The sequence below is a fragment of the Pelodiscus sinensis genome, chromosome 12 (assembly GCF_049634645.1).
Source record: "Pelodiscus sinensis isolate JC-2024 chromosome 12, ASM4963464v1, whole genome shotgun sequence".
Taxonomy (NCBI): Eukaryota; Metazoa; Chordata; order Testudines; family Trionychidae; genus Pelodiscus; species Pelodiscus sinensis.
This window is the reverse complement of record NC_134722.1, coordinates 8,256,681-8,276,291: the sequence shown is the minus strand read 5'-3', so window position 1 is coordinate 8,276,291 and position 19,611 is coordinate 8,256,681. Positions and strand designations below refer to the sequence as shown.

Genomic DNA, 19,611 nt, shown 5'->3' with positions numbered 1-19,611 from the left:
CGAGCTGCGCGCAGGCGCCCTGGCTCCCGCCCGCCCGCCCGGCGGTGTGTGTGCGCGAGTGAGAAGATGGCGGCGGCGGGGGCAGCGGCGTGAGGAGCCGAGCGGACGCCGAGCTCCCCATGGAAGCGGGGGGCGCCATGGCCTTTCACAGCGCTCAGGTACTGCCCGGCCCGGGGCCCGCCGGGCGGGGCGGCGGGGGAGCCGGCCCCGCCCTCACCGGCTCCCTGGCCCCGCCGGCCCGGGGGCAGCACGCTGCCCGGGACTAGGCCCGGGGTGATTCTGCAGCCTCATTGAATCGCCTCAGGGGAGCGGCGGGGCCCGAATCCCCCCCCCCCCCCCGGCGAGGCGGCAGCCCGTCCCCGCCGGCAGCCCGTGAGGGGAGACGGGACCCTGGCCCCGCTGGCGGGGAAGGGGCGGCCTCCTGGGTGCCCTTTGCGGCGTGTTGGAGCTGCCTCCCTCCGGGGCTGGGCGGAGGGGGGGGGGGTTGATGGGGGAGGGGCTGCGAGGGGGGGGAGGGGAATGAGTTGGGGGGGGGGTGCGGGTTTCCCGAGCGCACCTCCGCCGCGCGGGGCTGCACAGGGCTGGAGTGTAACGAGATCGCCACGCGCGGCGCTGGGGGGGTGCGGGGCCCGGTGCGCGCGCGCGCAACCAGCCAGCCCCGTGTCGGAGGGGGCAGCCCTGCGGGCCTGCTCCAGCAGGCACACGGCGCCCGGGGGCCCTTGGAGAACTAGCCCCTTGCTTAGCGCGCGCGCGGCTCGCTTCCGAAGCGCGGCTCGGGAGAGCGGGTGGCCTCGCGCGCATGTGTTTCGTCTTGAAAGTGCCACCAAACTCGCCAGTGGGGAGGGGAGGGGCTTAGGACGGGATGTGCACATCGCAAGTGTGTAATACACCAGCCACGGCCCCTATGCATGGCATAAAAATCCTGCCTTCGCGGGAGCTTTGGCATGAGTGTTGGAACTTGAAGGGAAGTTAGCCCTTCAGGCTTGCTGCTTTGGTCCAATCGCCAGTGTTTACAAAAACAAGTGATTGAATGGGACAAGCGGTTGAACACGGTCTGCTTTGTGGATGCAGGTTTTGTCCCCAGTCAAACTATTGGAGAATAAAATATGCTGCATCGACTGACTTGTGTTTCTATTAAAAAAAAATCTTGATCAAATTTAAGTATAATACAAATAAGAGTTCTGTTTTACTGGTTGAAAAAGGTTAAGAAAACACGTGTTTTGAAAGAGGCGATAATGTATTGTGTAGCATATATTTCTGAAAGTCATTCATCACAGTATTTATATGTAGTAAAAGTAGTGCATTAATGTGGCGGTTGTGTTTTTTTTAAGCCAAGTGTAGATGGGATGAAAACTAGTGAATTTCTTATCAGGCTTGATTTTTGAGATGGCTCATTTTGTTGCCACTTCATTGCTGGAGGCAATTAGTTTGTGAGGCTTGTTTGTCAGGTTTTAATGTTTATAATGAAATGTAAGAGTTACAAAGTTTTGTTTCCTTTCCAGTTCCTCTGGAAGCAGTTTATGCAAGTTAATTCAGTTTTTTTTCTAAAGTGATTGATCAGACAGAATACAATACATACCATAAAGAAAATTCAGAGAAACACAAAATATACATTTTAAAGTTTTTTTGGGTTCCCTTCCATCCCAGTCACAAGTGAGTAAAATAAGCAGTGTTTTGTGCAGTTATTACCAAGGTGCAGTGCAAAAGACAGAAGTTCCGTTTTTCCTGGGGGAGAATAACAGATATTTTTCTATTGGTGCTTAGTTCAAGTCTCTATGTAAAGAAAAAGCCCACAACTGATAATTTATATGCATATTGTAGTAATTAAAAGCTTCAGGGGGTAGCAGAGTTCATCTGTAACAGGAAAAACTTAAAAAACAATAAATAGCCTGATAGCACTTTAATTACTACAAATAGTCTGGTAGCACTTTAAAGTGGGCTGTACATGAAACTTTGTTCTTTTTTTCCAATAGATACTTTTCACAATGAGTATCTTCAAGGCTACTCAATCCATGAGTAGTACTATTGTTAGTGGGACTACTCTGTAGATAAAGTTAAGCATGTAAGTCTTTGCAGAATCAGGACTGAAGTTTGTGCATCCTTCAGAAAATGAACTTGCATTTTTTAAAAATCAATTCTTGACACTTTACAACTTTGATATGCTGATATCTGATGATATTTTAGTTTTTAAAATTTGTTTAAATCTCTGTGAATATTTATTATAATCCAATTCTCCATATTTTTATTCTGACCTCACTGCCAGATAACATTGTGGGAAGACATGCTTTAAAAGCTAAAGTAGGCAGAGAATATTTGAGGGGGTGGGGAATTATGAATGCATCCATAGGACTGCAGTTCCCAAATAGAGAAACTGAAGAGAAAACAGAAAAAGTTCTTTTTGTGTGTGTGAAAATGCAATTTTAGATGTAAATGTGATGGATTTTTTGATAATTTTGAGATGACACAATATTAGGATGAAATTGAGTGTGTTTTGATGTGAGTTGTCTGTGAGCATGAGACATTAAGGATGTCAAATTGTGGTTACCTAGCTAATCTTTTAGTTGACACAATTTGTATTGACTATAAATATACAGTTAGTCAATAGGATCGCTCTGCAGAGCTGCAGTGGGGGTAGCTCCAGAAGCCAGCTTGAGCCAGGACTAAGCAGTCCCGGTTTATGCCACTTCTGGGAGCCACCTGTGCTGTGGCTCTGCATTTTAAATGTAGTAAGAGCCCGGCTGCTCTTACTATAGTTAAAATGCAGAGGCACACATCTGGGACCTTGGTCCTGGCTCATGCTGAGTCCAGCAGCCAGTGTTTGCAGTGGACAGCCCTGGCTGCTCTGGACAGGGGCTGCTTAGCGACAGCAGCCCCTGTCCACAGGGGGACTCAGCTCCCCTCTGGGGCCCCTGCAGACTGTCACTCCCGCACTGCCTCTGATAGAAGCAGCAGTGGGGGAGGTGGCACCCCGGAGACGGTGCTGGGGGGAGCCGGCTTAAAAGCTGGCTGCCCTCACCCCCGACTCCTGCTTCCCCCACTTGCTGCCTCTGATAGAGGCAACTATGACAGAGGGAAAAGATTAGTCGAGTCACTACTCAATTATCCAATAAGCTTTTGTTTATCGGATAATTGACTGTTCGCTTACATCCCTATACTACATTGCTAACTTATTAACATATTTGCATTATGAACAGACCCAGTAAAGGTATAAATCATTTATTTTTCTATGTCACTAAATACTGAATTTGTCTTGATTGAGAAATATTTGTCTTCAAGGAAAAGTTATTCTGCTTCTCTTTGTCCCTTTTGGGATCGGTGAAACATACAGTCTGTTTTCAGCAGAGCAATCTCATCATCCAGAGAGTAACTTCAGTGGTGTGGAGAAACTGAATCCATGGGTTTTAATTCCATGTTTACTGTATTTTTTTTTTCTGTTGAGGTAATAGTATGTGCTATTTTTAAAAAAAAAATCTTGAAATGACAGTTTTGACCATGTGCTGTACAAAATACATTTGAGAATATCTCAGTGTAATTCAAATGTACACATTTTTTACTTATTTAATGAAGCTATTTCATCAGTTTCATCAAACACATAAGTGTAATAGAATGACAGGAGTGTTTATGGGTGTGTTCTTAGCATGTTAAAAATCTGTTAGGGTTTTTTTTTTTCTGCTTCACAGACAGAACTTGAAATAAACCTGTTGTATCACTGTTCTGTTGCATATAACGTTACGCGTGTTAAGTTTTGTTTTAACATTAACATTGAAACTATATTACATTGGGAGCTTAAAAATTACTCTGAAACAAATTAAATGGGGAAAGGAATGCAAAAGTGGGATGAATCATTTTTGCTTGTTTTGTTCTTTGACACATTGATTCTACTACACAAGCAACGAAGGGAAATTTGTAACTTTTTCAGTTTGCTTTTCCCCCTTCCAAAAATGAGTTGAGTCCTTATTTTAGAACTGATACTGTGATTTGCTTATTTACAGATTATATAGTGTCTGAGAGCTTGCTTGTTGTTTAGACCCACTACTACCCCCATTCATGTAACTGTTAAAAGTAGTTCTAAAGCTGAAGGGTGCAAAGTGATGGTTTTGCATATACACAATTTTGCTGTTCAGTTTCCATTTGTTGTGATACACGTGCAGCATGCTGTGTCATATAAAACAGATCTGTTTGTTATAGAACTTGCTGGCCTTGGGCCATTGGATTATAGTCATTTGTCACTTTAATGCCATGTCAGCAATGTAGATGTTCATTTACAAAGAATTACACTTGCTAGGACTGCAGTTTTTCTTTTTAGTTGAAGTGCTTTATTTGTGATCATTTAACATACAATTTAGGATTAAGGAACATTGTACAGAATAAAGGTGCTTCATAGCAGAAAATCCTTAGGAGATTTTGATCCATTTAAAAACTGATTTGAAATCCATATGTCTGTTTTATGTAATTACTAGTTGCCTATTTTAGGGATTCTTTTGAGTGATATTGCCAGTGATGAGTGATTGTTTTCAGGGTTGGATGAAGGAAAGGGAGAAGTGATACAATCTTAATATTTTGTCTAAATAGTGTAATAGGATTACAGTGTTTTAGATTACTTAAAATATATAACTCTGTACAAATCAAAGTTAGTGCTAATGTATTCATAGTTTAACTCTGTAGACTTGTTTAAAATTAGTTCAAAAAGTTATGTTCATTAGGTATAGTGGTATGTATTTGATTGAGTATAACCGTCTTTATACCTAGTTGATTTGCATCCGATCCTAACATCAGCATTGTATTTTGGAGTTCTTTTTAATTGTCTGGGACTGAAGCAGCCCAAGTTTTTTAACCTTCAGAGCCTTTTGCAAGTCCTCTCTTTTTCTCCATTGATTATACCGAGTGGGGTAAAGTTGGGTGATCCTTGATTGAGGGCAGGGTTCCCTCTCAAGGTGTGCTCCTACGGAGAACCACACAACTGCCTGATGGGCAGCAGGCAGCTGCTCTAGCAGCCAGGGCTGGAGCCATTATGTGGGAGCCTGGCGGGGCAGGTACCGGACTCAGTACCAGTGGGACCAAGGACAGCAGGGCCTGGCACAGTAGCTGGGCAGGTGGGGGGCAAAGGCACCAGCCGTCTTGGTGGTTGAAGGTACTGGGCACAGGTAAATTTTGTGTTGGTAGGGGGAGAGGGTGGTAAGATGCAGGTCTGGACATTGGTTTCTGGGCGATGGCGGGGGGGAACAGGCGAGGTGTGGGGCCAGACACAGGTCTCTGGCGATGGGGGTAGGAGGGTAGGCGAGATGTGGGACTAGGCACAGGTCTCTAGGCAGTGGTGCTTGGGCTGTGGGCACTAGGCCCAGGTAATGGCTTTTTGTGTTTAGGGAACAGATACTGTCACCCTGGCATATCTGGTGGCATATGAGGGGCATATTGCCTACCCCCCACCCACACACTGCTGTAGTTGTGCCCAGCTTTGCAGCCAGCCAGTTCTATACAGTTACCATCTGGCCATGTGTGATCCTGATGGAGGGCACAGGTAGTGGGGCATGCACAGTGTGTGTTGGGGGTAGGGGCCAGTGAGCTGGGTGGTTTTCACGGTGGGTGGGTGCAGTGTCATGCACCTTGTTAATTATCCATTTTATTTTTTTCTTGCACAACAATTTAAATATTATATATATATTTAGTACCTGGTGGGTGCCACAGTCGCACACATCCAAAGAAGCGCACATGATGTCAATATTGGTACACAAGACAAAACTCACTCTGCTCACAGATGGAAAGCCTTAGAGGGAACGCTGGTTGAGGGATTGTCTTGAAGGGGCTTATTAAAGTTCTGTTGCATATTGTTTTCAGGAATGCATTTTTTAAAAGATCGTCAAGGATGCCCATACCCTATTATAGATTTTTATTTTGCAGTGTAGGAGAAATTGAAATAAGTGTTTAATACTGTGTGAGAGTCACACTGTTGTTAATCATGAAAGCAGTGACGTTAATTTACATGAGCTTTGTAAATGAAGCGCAACTCATGTTTTTTGTTCCATGTAGTTTATAATCTGAGGAGATTGTTGTGGCATCATTTTCATAATATGTATTGATCAAATTATTACTAAGAATCAATAAAAGTTTTTTTAATCCTTTAGCTGTCTTTTATTTTGGAAGTCAGATAATAAACCTCAGCCTGCAGTTCACTGTTATTGCTTGTTACCTCTGCACATTTTTCTGCTGCCACTAGTTTGGATAGTTGGGTAATTCATTTGAATGGATTATTCTGATCTTCCAGTGCAGTACGTCATGAAGCTAAGGTAACGCATCACTTTGGATAAGGGGAGAAAAGTGCCAAAGTTGATTTTATATTTAAATTCTTTAAAATGTGGAACAGGATTGGTTTTCAAAAAGAGAGGGAGAGGGCTTTTTTTTTTTTTTTTTAAATAGTAGAGCTCTCTGTGTAAAAATTCTAGTTTCTAAGCTTTCCTTAAAGCCGTGGTCACCAACAGGTCGATCGCGATCGACTGGTCAATTTCGAGGCCTCAACCAGTCGATCGTAAGGCGTCCTGTCTGCCCTGCCCCCATTTTCCTCCCACCCCTGAGAAGCCCCACTACTTACCTCAAGTGAAAATGGAGGTAGTGTCGGCTTCCCGGGGATGGACAAAATTCCCGCAGCTTAGCGCCACTTCCGGCGATTCTGGAAGTGCGCTAGCTGCTCTGCCAGGCGTACAGTGGGAGGGAGCATTGGCTCCCTGCACCGCACAGGAGGGGAGAGTCAGCCCTGGGGGAGGCGCGCGCGGGGCTTTCCTGCGTTGGGAGTAGGGGGTCAGCCCCCTGGGCAGGCACACACTGGTTTCCTTCGGGGGGGGGGGGCGGAATCCTGGGAGGAGGCAGATGCGGGGGACTCTGCTTCCACTGGCACCCCACTCCCCAGCTACAGAATGCTGTCCCCACTCCCCGAACTTTGTCCCCACTCCCCTGTTCCCACCTACAGAACTCTGTCCCTATTCCCGTCCCCACTCTCCTAACTCTGTCCCCACTGGCACTCTGTCCCCTGCTGCAGAACTCTGTCCTCTCCCCTCCCAGCACCCTGTTCCCTCTCTCCTTCCTCCAGCCATAGAACTCTGTCCCCACAAAATGTATAATTATAAATGCTTCATTTTAGATTTAAATAGCATGTAAATAAAAAAGACCATTTATTTCATAACTGTAAACATGTGATTTTAATTGTATATATCACATAATTTAAAAATAAACTGTTTATCAGTGTGTGTAAGTAAGGGCTGAGGATAGCAAGTGGTGGTCAGGAGGAGAATAGAGAGGGCGGGGCTTCAAGGAAGGGGCGGGCGGTAGATCTTCTCCTGTTCTGAGATTTAAAAAGTGATCTTGGGTGTAAAACGGTTGGAGACCACTGCCTTAATGGTAATAAAGTATGGGGAAATATTTTTAAAAAATATGTTAAGATTGATTTCCCTCCAACAGTATGAGCATGGCAGATGCTTTTTGAGGTTTTGTTTTGTTGGAACTGGGCTAAATATTCTAGAACCGCAACAATAGTGTAGTGTGATCTGTATTCCCTCAGTACAGTGGAGAGGATTTTTCATTTCAGACATCACTTACAAGTTATTGCAGTAACTGTCAGTTCTTTTCCCTTTGAACACTACATGTTTGTCATGGATATATCACCACTATTATGATCCGTGTTAGAAGTAAAGAATCTGTACATCCTTTATACGCAGAAAGAGATTTGCTTGTGATGAAAACTACTTTGTTGATGGTGGTTCCTCTGCAGACATAAAAAAAATAATCTATAACAATACCTATTGAAAAAGGCCCTTTCTACCATCATATGATATTTACTGTTTTGCTATAGGGAGAGTATTGATCTTTACATACTCGACAAATAATACAATCTACTCACCTATGGCGAGTAGATTGCCTGAACCCAGCTCTTCCAGGTTACAATCTGCGCATACACAGATCGCCGGACAGTGTAGCTGGCGAGTGGGGCTTGCTGTGGTTCGGCGAGCCCTGCTAATAATGATTCATGCCTATAGTAGTTATAGTAATTGCTGGGGTCTCAGACAAAAAATTTCATACAATTGTTACTGATATCAACCACAAAAGCAGTGTAGTGCAAAATGCTGATTAAGTTATTCTGAAAGTATTCTTTCTGTTTTTCCTTCAAAATCCTTCTTTGGGCTATGATTGTCACATTGTTTTTTTTCCTTTTTCCTTTCTTAAATTGCATACAAGTACAACTTAAGGCACACTGACATTTTATGTTTCATTTTTCATATCAGTGAGTGGACTAGCATTCAGAACAGGCTATGTAGTGCTGGCAATGCTCACTCTCTCCAGTCTTTGTCAGCCAGCTTGCCCTTGCCTATCTCTATCAACAAAAGTGTCACTAGGAGCAACAGTTTATAATCACAGCAAAGGTTATCAGACTCTTGTTTGGCCCACATTTAATGTAGAGATTGTCTCATGTGTCTCCTCCTGTTCTTTTACATTCCTCTGGATGACATCCCTTTTGGTTCATGATTGCATAGTATCAGGTGGTTCCACAGTAGCTCCGTTTGTGGTAAAACATTATTAGGAAAGTGTATCATATTTGAAGATGTATTTTTGTGCCAGTTTAGCAACTGGAAATTTGGGGGAGCCAGCAGTGTCATTTGACTTTCTGTGGGCCACCAGTAAGTGTTCCACAGACCTCAATTTGGGAATATCTTGATTGTGCTGGAAAGACTTCATTGTGATAGGTTTACTGCAGAAGTTGCACTTATGGCTCCAAACTAGCGCTACAAGTCTTGCTTAAAAACACATCATAGAATACTAGGACTGGAAGGGACCTCGAGAGGTCATCGAGTCCAGTCCCCTGCCCTCACAGTAGGACCAAATACTGTCTAGACCATCTCTGATAGACATTTATCTAACCTACTCTTAAATATCTCCAGAGATGGGGATTCCACAACCTCCCTGGGCAATTTATTACAGTGTTTGACTACCCTGACAGTTAGGAAGTTTTTCCTAACGTCCAACCTAAACCTCCCTTGCTGCAGTTTAAGCCCATTGCTTCTCGTTCTATTCACAGAGACCAAGATGAACAAGTTTTCTCCCTCCTCCTTATGACACCTTTTTAGATACCTGAAAACGGCTATCCTGTCCCCCCTCAGTCTTCTCTTTTCTAAACTAAACAAACCCAATTCTTTCAGCCTTCCTTCACAGGTCATGTTCTCTAGACCAGTGGTCTCCAACCTTTTTACACCCAAGATCACTTTTTAAGTCTCAGAACAGGCAAAGATCTACTGCCCCGCCCCTTCCTTGAAGCCCCGTCTACATTACATGAGGAAATCTAATGTAAACGTACTGCGCAGATGCACAGTTCAGAGAGGGCTCGAGAGCTACTCTTAGAGCCCCTGAGATCTACCAGTAGCTCGCGATCTACTGGTTGGTGACCACGGCTCTAGACCTTTAATCATTCTTGTTGCTCTTCTCTGGACCCTCTCCAATTTCTCCACATCTTTCTTGAAATGCGGTGCCCAGAACTGGACACAACACTCCAACTGCGGCCTAACCAGCGCAGAGAAGAGCAGAAGAATGACTTCTCATGTCTTGCTCACAACACACCTGTTAATACATCCCAGAATCATGTTTGCTTTTTTTGCAACAGCATCACACTGCTGACTCATATTCAGCTTGTGGTCCACTATAACCCCTAGATCCCTTTCTGCCGTACTCCTTCCTAGACAGTCGCTTCCTATTCTGTATGTGTGAAACTGATTGTTCCTTCCTAAATGGAGCACTTTGCATTTGTCTTTATTAAACTTCATCCTGTTTATCTCAGACCATTTCTCCAGTTTGTCCAGATCATTTTGAATTATGACCCTATCCTCCAGAGCAGTTGCAACCCCTCCCAGCCTGGTATAATCTGAAAACTTAGTAAGCGTACTTTCTATACCAATATCTAAATCGTTGATGAAGATATTGAACAGAGCCAGTCCAAAAACAGACCCCTTTGGAACCTCACTAGTTATACCTTTCCAGCAGAATTGTGAACCATTAATAACTACTCTCTGAGGATGGTTATCCAGCCACTTATGCACCCACCTTATATTAGCCCCATCTAAGTTGTATTTGCCTAGTTTTTTTATAAGAATATCATGCGAGACCGTATCAAACGCCTTACTAAAGTCTAGGTATACCACATCCACCGCTTCTCCCTTATCCACAAGATGCGTTATCCTATCAAAGAAAGCTATCAAATTGGTTTGACATGATTTATTCTTTACAAATCCATGCTGGCTGTTCCCTATCACCTTGCCAGCTTCCAAGTGTTTACAGATGATTTCCTTAATTACTTGCTCCATTATCTTCCCTGGCGCAGAAGTTAAACTAACTGGTCTGTAGTTTCCTGGGTTGTTCTTATTTCCCTTTTTATAAATTGGCACTATATTTGCCCTTTTCCAGTCTTCTGGAATCTCTCCTGTCTCCCATGATTTTCCAAAGAGGATGCTTTCCAAATCATGCTATGTACATTGTCAGAGAGTGCTCCATAAAGACTTTTTACGTGGTAGCCACAGTTCAAAATGTTAGGTTGTATATTGTAGGCATTTTCTCATCTAAGCACAAGGTTCAACACATCACATATGCTGTGGATGTTGGGCACTCCAGCCTGGCCAGAGCAGCGCCTGGCCCAGGTGCTATAGCTGCTCCTAACCGCAGCGGGGGAGGGAGCACTCCTGCTGCGCTGGGCTGGAGCAGCCCCTCCACCCACCCTTTTTAAACGATTAATTGGTTAAACTTAATGTTTAACCCATAAACTAATTTAATGGGATTTTACATCTCTAATTGTTGGCAAGCATGAAATCAGAAAAAATGTTCTTATTCACTGAAGCTTTGTTAGTTTAATATCTTCTAGCTACTTGAACTGGTGTTGTGTAAGTAACAGTGTGAGCGATTCTTGTACTGCTGCTTATAAAATATTTGCAGATCTTACTAAGAATTTTTTAAGTGGATTTGAAACCAAAGGAGAAAACACTATATACTATTTTATTAATGTGCTGGCTAATATGTACTGTTTCAAAGTGAGGACTATGCTGACTTCATAGTAGTTGGATTAAAATATCCAGAAATCTGCTGTTAAGGTTTTGAAGCATTGTAGCTATTTTACTGTTAATGACATTTTAGAGTTTACCATCTTAGTTTGTTTAGTTTGAGAGAAAGGAAGAGAATATGGATGTCAATGTATAGTCGACTATACGAATGACTGATAAACCTGGGCTTATTGGTTAATCTTGTTGACTACACACATTCCTCCCTCTCCCTTGATGCCTCTATCAGAGACAGCAAACGGGATAGAAGGGTAAGAGGAGCCAGTGCATGTGAGGAGCTGGCTTTAAGCAGGTTCCGCTTGAGCACAGGGTCCGCCCGCCTCCCCAACACCTGAGCTCCTGCCTTTGATAGGCAGCAGTGTGGAGCATGAGGGGGGCAGGCTGGCTCCGTGGACCACCTCCCCCAGCCTTTGCTGCATCCTACATAAGCAGCGAGGGGGGGCAGGCAGGAGCTGGTGCTGGAGGAGCTGCCTTAAGAGCCAGTTCCCCCCAGCACCAGTTGCATGGTGCCCCCCCCCCCCCCCATGCTGCTGCCTTTATCAAAGCAGCAGCATGGTGGAGTTGGGAAGGGGAGGCTATTGTGAAGCAGCTTCTGTGGTGGCTCGGGCTTGCCATAAAAAGGCTGGTCCATGCCAGCAGCTCCTGTTTGCTGGGGGTCTGAGCTCACCGCGGACAGATGCTACTCCTCCTCCCGTGGACCAGTCTCTTTCCATGGGGAGCTCGGAACCCCCATTGACAGGGGCTGCTGTCTGTGTATCAGAGGCAGCAGCATGGGGTGGTGGGGAGCTGGTTTTTAAACTGGCTCCCCTGGTGGACTGGCTCCCTCCTGCCACCCCATGCTGCTGCCTCTCATACATTACAAAGTTAGGTTGACACTAGGAATGTGATTGGTTAACTGGTAAGCATTCTCCTTACGGAGTGATGCTTACCTATTACGGTTAACTGGGGAGGGCTAAAGCAGCACACCACCTGCTGGAGGTAGGGGGCTGCTCCTGCTCTAGAGGCCTGGCGCAGGCGGAAGGGGGGCTCTAGTTCAGCTGGAGCAGTCCCCGCCTGCGGAGGGCCCAGTATGCCATGGACAGGGACACCTGAGCCTTGCTAGACGGGTTGCTATGGTTGGGCTGGCATGGCCCCTCCATCCCTGTTTAATCGGTTAAACTGGTTAATTAAATGGGATTTTACATCCCTAGATTACACAGTGACTTACATCTACCCATATGTGAATGTGTCTGCTCAGATGTGTCTCCAGCTTATGTAAACATCTTTCTACAGCAGTGGTCACCATCTGGTAGATCGGGATCTACTAGTAGATTTTGGAGCCTCTGACAGATGATCCTGACTGCTTTGGCCAGGAAGCTCTCAGGTGCTGATGGTTCAGTTGCCTCTCCACGTACAGTCATATTGCTCCTGCCCTCTGCTTTGGAGCCTCCTGCTTGCTGTGCAGGGTTTGGGAGAGAGAAGAGGGGGGGTTTGATGTCAGGGCGTCCCTCTTCTCCCCACTCCTGTATCCTGTCTCCACACAGAGAGAAGGGGATGGAGGGAGCTTGGAGAGAGCTCTGTCACTCACATTGTGTGTATGTGTGTGTGTGTCTCCCACGAACACACTGTCCTTCCTTCTCATCTCCTGACCCAACATATACATGGGTGGTTGTTACTTTTACTGCTTCCAAAGTGGGTTATTTTTTAACTTGTCTGTGCATTCCATAACTTTCATTTCTCCTATGTTTAAATGTAATTCTGTGAGTAGTGAGTTCTAAAATGCCTAACCTGTTATGTCTGTGTCTGGAGTAATTGTCCCTGTGGGAATTGCTGCTCCTGGAAGTGGCTGGCTTGTTGCTGCAACCCTGCAGCCCCTGAGAGAGAGTCAGAGCAGAGCAGGGGGTCTCCATATTCTTCCCTTGCCTGCAGACACCGCTCCTTCTTTTAGCTCCCATTGATCACTAATGGAGAATTATAGCCAGTAGAAGCTGTGAGGTCTGTGCCTGTAGATGAGAGGAAGCACTTAGAACCACTGCTGTACATGCCAGCTTCTTTCAGGAGGAGCAGAAGTAAACCTTTCTTAACTCCATTGCTCCATCCCTGGGTCATTGGTCTGGCCACTCTCAGGGTGAGTGGAACTTGAGCCCACAACCCTGCTGTCCCCACAACCCTGCCCTATCCCCTAAGCCACTACAGGACCCACCCCATCTCCCTACCTTCAGGGCATCCCTTATCCTGCCTTCCTAATGCGGGAGCCAGCTTGATCTCTAGGGCAGTTGGTATTGGCTGCTAGGCTGCTGCCTGAGTGGGTGGAGTAGGGGCCTCAGGGTGGAGGAGCGACTTGAGTCCACCACCGTGTATTCCAGATGCTGATGGCCTATCCCCTAGGCCACTCCAGAACCCATCCCACCTCCCTACCTTAAGGGTTTCCCCTCCCACACTTCGGACTCCTTGGCTCAAGACCAGAGCCTGCACCCCAACCCCCTATCCCAGCCTGGTGAAAGTGAATGAGATTTGTGGAGGAACGGGGATGGAATGAGCAGGGGAGGGGGCCTCAGAGAAGGAGGGGAAAAGGAAGCCGAGCAAGGGTATTTGGGTTTGAGGTAGAACTTACATTGCACTTAAATTGAAAAAGTGATCTTGTGGTTAAAAAAGTTGGAGACCGTTGTTCTACAGCAACACAGTAAAACCATCTTCCTTAATGGCACAGAGCCATGGGCAACCTGCTGAGGTCGATACAGTGAAAGTATAGACACACCATTATCAGTCAACCCTAACAGTCCTTCAGAAGATGTCCCACAATTCCTCATTCCCTGTGACAGTGATTACTCTGATCATATTTTTGAGCTCTGCTACCCATGAACTAGAAACTGCTTTCTCTTCAAATGTTTTGCATGTTTTTGAAATTTTTGTGATGATTGGACCTTACTGAGCACACCTTTGACAGGCGTAGTCTACACTACTACATGAGTTGGTGTAAGTTACATTGCTCAGGGATTCAACCCTCTCCTGCATGAGCAATATAAATTACATTAACTGAGCATTTTGTCAGTGGGAGGCGCTCTCACATTTTATTACGTCTTCAACAGATCCACTAAAATGCACCGATATAACACTGAGTTGAAAACAAGCCCCAAGAGAGAGAGACTACACATGTTCCTGCCTGGAGTAGACAGGAGGAATTGGATGTCCTGCAGAAGGTTGTTAAATTGTGTTTAATCAGCTAATTGACTAGTCGATGGAAATTGCATTGACTACTTGATTCATTAATAAGGGGGGAAACTACAGAGCTGCAGTGTGGAACCTGCTGTGGCTCTGCTTTTTAAATGTAGCAAGAGCCACCTGTCAACTCTTACTACATTTAAAAATAAGAGCTGCAGCAAACCCTCTTATTGACTACGCGATCAGCTTATTAACGGCTACTTAACATCCCTGATAGGGATATCCCTTTTATCTCTCAAGATCTTGATTATACTTTTCTGGATATGCTCTACTGTCTTTCCCCAAAGGTTACTAGGAATGTCTGCCTTATTTCTTCCTCCACAGAAGAATAGTTTATCACACCACTATGCAGTGAGTTTGGCTGTCAGCAATGCAAAATGGGCTAGCAGCATATGGGGGGCATGGCAACTTTGGGACATGCCATTAGTGGCTGTTCTATGTGCCTTTGTAACCTTCGGGAGTGAGAACAACTAAAATCATCACCACCACCTCTGAAAAACAGTGCCCGTATTCAGTGCTCTTGCCCTGCATGTTCTCCCCTGTAATAGGGACCAACATTTTATTTTTTCATGCAATGGAAAATTCATCCACCCTTCCCTTGCCATTTGGAGAAATACTCATAGCTGCGGCTGGAGAACAGTGCTGTGTTGAGTTGCTACAAATCTGAAGTGTCAGTAAGCATTTCTTTTTGAAATTGTGTATGGAAATAATGGAAGGGAGTTTTGAAACTTCCCTTTCCCTCATGACTGTAAATCCAATGGCACATATGTCTGTTTTTATCAGCAGCTTCTGGCGTGGTAGTCTTGAGGGGTGCCCCCTTCATACCTGCAGAATGCCTGACCCTGAGAAGGAGAAAGAAGAGGACTAGGGAGGACGTGTTCTCTAAGATTCTGAAAGACAGTGCTGCATCAGATTGTTAACTAAGGACGTGAAGGGCCAGTATGACTGAAAAAGAGAGGACAGGAAAAAGACCTAGAAGTCCCAGCAGGACAAGGAGAGGGAGATGGACGAGCACATAATGGGTCTTCTCAGGCAGCAAGCCCAACTGCTGCAAATGCTGCTTGACCTGCAAGTCCAAAAATCTTTGACTCTTCACCCTCTGCTGTCCGTGGTTGCTGCTCCCTACACCACTCAGTGGAATCATGGAGTTTATTCTTATCCCTACCACTGCAGAGGACAAGGAAAGCCACAGTTGCACATACTCTAACCTGTGAGAACCACAACTAGTGTGTGTGTGTGGCCACAACGAACTACCATTGTGTATTCAAATGAACACACACTTTTTTAAACTTAAGTTTTCACTCTATTCAGTTGTTAACAATTATATAACATTGGTTATGGGATTTTTTTTGTACATTGATTTTTTTTTCTGCATTTTTTCACTCTGTAAAGTTCTGGTTTCAGAGAATCAAATAATCTTTATTAGTTCACAACAAATATTGCAGAATGCATAGCAGTCGTCAAAGCAAACAGTAAACGCATACCAAGCATCACAGACTCCAAGGCAGAAGCTTCAGGGAGGTGGTGGTGTGATCACAATTGCGAGAATAGCCTTTTGTGTCTCAGTGCATCCCTGGGGGTTGAGTGGGAGGATGCCCTTGATTCTGCCCCCCTCGCTTCACCCTCCCTTCTGCATTCCTAGGGCCCTGGGAGAAGAGGCTATGGAAATCAATGAGGAGAGAATTTTGGTTCACAAAGGCTGGAGAGGAGTGCCTGTGCATGTAGGCGTCCTGAAAAGCCACCATCTGGTCCATCATATCCAACATGAGTAACAAGTTTCTCTAGGTTCCTCTCTTCCAGTTGCCTGTACACACTCCTGGCCTCTCACTCCATATGCATCTCCTTCAGCAACGTATTCCTTCATTCACTTAAGTGTACCCTGTATAAGTGGGTGGATTGCATTTGCTCTTGAACGTGTCATCCATAGTCTGTTTTTGTCTGCGGATGGAAGAGAGTGCAGCAGTCTCACTGCATTTCCTACTGTAACAAAAAGTGAAAGGCTGACTTGGAGACACATTGTAGAGCATAAAACCTAATCTGTTAGAATAAAAGGAAGGTCTGTCTAAAGACGATAGGAATGTGTTACTCCAAGGACATAGGTAGCATACACGGTTAAAGATGCTGCTTAGTGACCTTGCCAGACGTACAGGCTCTCCTGTCCCCCCCCCCCCCCCCCAAATCAGGGACTACCTGTAACTTAATTAAGCACTGAAGTAGATCCTTTTTCCTCCCTACCCTCTCTTCAGTGTAAGTGCAATAAAAAAAAAGGTGATGTTTAGGTGCAAATAATCCTTGAATAACATTTTACCTTTATTACAAAAGATGGAGAAATGGGGAAAATAACCGATGCAGGTATGACAAACATAAACAAACTAGTGACACTGACAGCAACAAACAAGGGACTTGAAGCCTAGACCCACTAAATTAAACCCTTTGGCTCTGTGATTAAAATGGTAAGAAACTGCCTGAGTACAGTGACCTTTTTTCCCTGAGGATTTAGTAGTGGTGATGGTTAGGGATGTAAAAGTATAACTGTTTAAATGGTTCACGGATAATGGTAACCGATAAGCCCAGGATTAATGCTTAAATGCAGGCTCCCAGGCTTATACTGCTGCCTCTGATACAGGTTGTCAGAGAAGCTTAAAAGTCAGGAGCGATACCAGCCAGCTCTGCTCCTGAGGAGCTTGCTGTGCTGTGGGCTCTGCAATATATGATTTATACTGCAGAGCCTGTAGCGTGTAACTTTGTAACCCCTCAGATTTTCAGCAGTTACATGGTTACCTAATTAACCACTTTTTAATAGCTCTAGTAATAGTGGAGGTGCCCAAGACCTTCCACCTTCAGGCTGATTTAGAGCCCCTGGGAGGAGCACTGGGGAATCCCACGATATTCTGACCGGGACTGGTGATTGAAGAGGAGACGCAGGCTGGTGATACTACAAGCAGGTTGGGTTGGTGAGGATGGTAATCCTCTAATTTCTCCACTGCAGGTGCAGCGGGGTTGTCCCTTGTTGTCAGGTGGTAGAACAGAATGGACCCCCTCACTGCTGCCGCTATGGCAGATAGCCTTGAGGCAATACAGTCCTTATAAAGCCACCAGGGAGGGAAAAGTCTGAGGAAAATAGAACTCTTGATGACTGGTTGGTGGGAAAACCCAGTTTGAGATGGTTTCGGAGCAGTCAGTGCCTGAGGAGACCCAACATGGATTCCTAGGTTAAGGGTCCCAGACTCTGGTGTGGTTGCCCCTATTACTAACTTAAACACCGTCATAGCATTAGATGCTAACAAGGTAGAATAATTAATCACGAATAAACAAAACAGCTTAACAGATGTGATGTGTACAAGGCCACAGATAAATGGCCACTATGCAGCAGGTACACTGAGTTCTTAAGGAAGCAGCTGGATGTAGTTTTGTGGCAGGCATAGTAAGAGACAGGCCAGGGCACAAGTCTGCAGGAGGAAGAGGGCTCATGCAGTTCCTCCCCTCTGTTGGGCACCTTCCCCCTGTTTGTTGGGAGAGTATAACTTTTCCCTTCCTACAGGAACAGGTGGCTGGGAGGGAGTCCAGGCGTGGCAGCAGGACAGGGGCTCAAGCAGTGCTTCATTAGGGAAGAGCAAATGGAAGTTTACTGCAGAGGCATCAACTAATAGCTTCCCTTGCTTCATCCAGATTGCCATGTGAGATATCAGTCTTATACTAATCACAGAGTGCTAGAGAGCAGATGCTGACTTAATGTGGCCAGAAACCTGGACCTTATGCTGCAATGTTTTATGCTGCAATGCCAGACTACTTACCTTTCCATGCCAAGCCAGCAGTATCCTACTGTGGAGGATGGAATAAGGCAGGCCTTCTCAGAAACCTTGGGAGAAGGATCAAAGAATTCCTGAGAGCTTCACGGAGAAGTGAAGGGTGTTTCCTCTCTGTCTCCAGACATGTTAACAAGCTATTCCAGTGACCCCCGCTGTGTAGGTACAGTGGCTGCCACAGATCACACCCAATTGTTAACCCACTTTTAGGAAGATTAAAAATGTGAAGTCACCAGAAGTGTCCTACCCTGGTTCAGTGCCCGACTGAGACACATCCTGGGAGGAAGGGATTGTCTCCAAAGTTATAAAAAGTTTTTGGTTTTCAGTGAGATTGGTTGCCTCACTTGTCTGCTAACCATTCTGCTCTTCTTTCCTCCACCATGCTGTCCTCCACATTGCTGCTGGAGTTTGCCTGAGGAGTGTCTTAGGAGGAATCCATGGGTTGGCTAGGGTAGTTGGTTGGGTCCTGTCCCCCCAAGGATTGCATGCACCTGCTTGTAGAAGTGGCATTTTTGCAGCGGTGCTCCAGACCGTCCATTTTCCCCTCTTGTCTTTTGGTATGTCTGCCCCAGCTCCTTTATTTTCATACAGCCCTGCTGGGAATCCCTGGTATACCCTTTCTTGTCTTTGCCCTTTGCGATCTTGGCACAGATATCTATTTGTTTTGCTGGTTCATAGTTCTGCGAGAATAGATTTCTCTCCTCTCTCAGCAATGAGGTCCAAGATCTCCTGCACGCCCCATGCTGATGATTGTCTGTGACCTTGGGAACTCATGGTCACATGTGCTGCTCAGGCGTGCCGCGTGTCCTGAGATTTGCTTGCCACGCTGGCCACATAAGAAATTAACGAGATTTTCCTGGGGCTTTTCCTGTTCACTTGGAGAGCAGTAGAGTTGAAAATTCTGGCCAGACCCAATCATGCAGGACACTGTAGCATACCTCCCAGAGGCCAAGAATGCATACTTTCACAATATTGCATTTGCACTACCATAAAGTCAGCCATTCAAGGTCAAATTTAAGTACTCCTGCTCTCACAAGTCATAATGTAAATTTACTTTTATGGCCCTTAAAGTTGTTGGAACAAGCTTGGCGGTGTGAACTCATTGTTTAGAAAATTGTCCTAATGTGGCTAAGTTCAACCTAACCTCCCACTGTAGATTAGGCCCCAGTCGGCTCTTCTCTCGCCCCCTCCCCCCCACCTCACCCCCTGTCACATCCCATTTTTTTGACACAAGCAACTCTGACCTTACTTTAAGTTAGAATAAGAAGCAGCTGCATACCAAATTTTGTGGTCCTGAGTCCTCCTGTTTAGGAGATCTTGAATAGATGGACTCAGACAGATGCACAATGTTTCTGAAATATAGATTTATATCTTTAAAGATGTTCAGCAATTTACATTAACTGAGTGGAGGTTGGGCCAACTAGGGAAGTTGGATATTCTGCAGAAGTTTGGCTGGGGAGATGAGAACTCAGACTGAGAAATACTTAAAAATTGGCTGCCCTGTGGTGTCAATTTATTATAAT

General features: G+C 45.4%; 1 protein-coding gene across 4 annotated transcripts in view; it reads left to right on the top strand.

The window, feature by feature from the left end:
• USP10 (ubiquitin specific peptidase 10) overlaps positions 1 to 19,611 on the top strand; it is an 89,876-nt gene continuing 70,265 nt past the window's right edge. For all 4 annotated transcript variants that reach the window (XM_075939978.1, XM_075939976.1, XM_075939977.1 and 1 more), the window contains exon 1: positions 1 to 158. In XM_075939978.1, the coding sequence (XP_075796093.1) occupies positions 120 to 158 (39 nt within the window). In that variant the 5' untranslated portion in view covers positions 1 to 119. The remainder of the gene's footprint in view (positions 159 to 19,611) is intronic.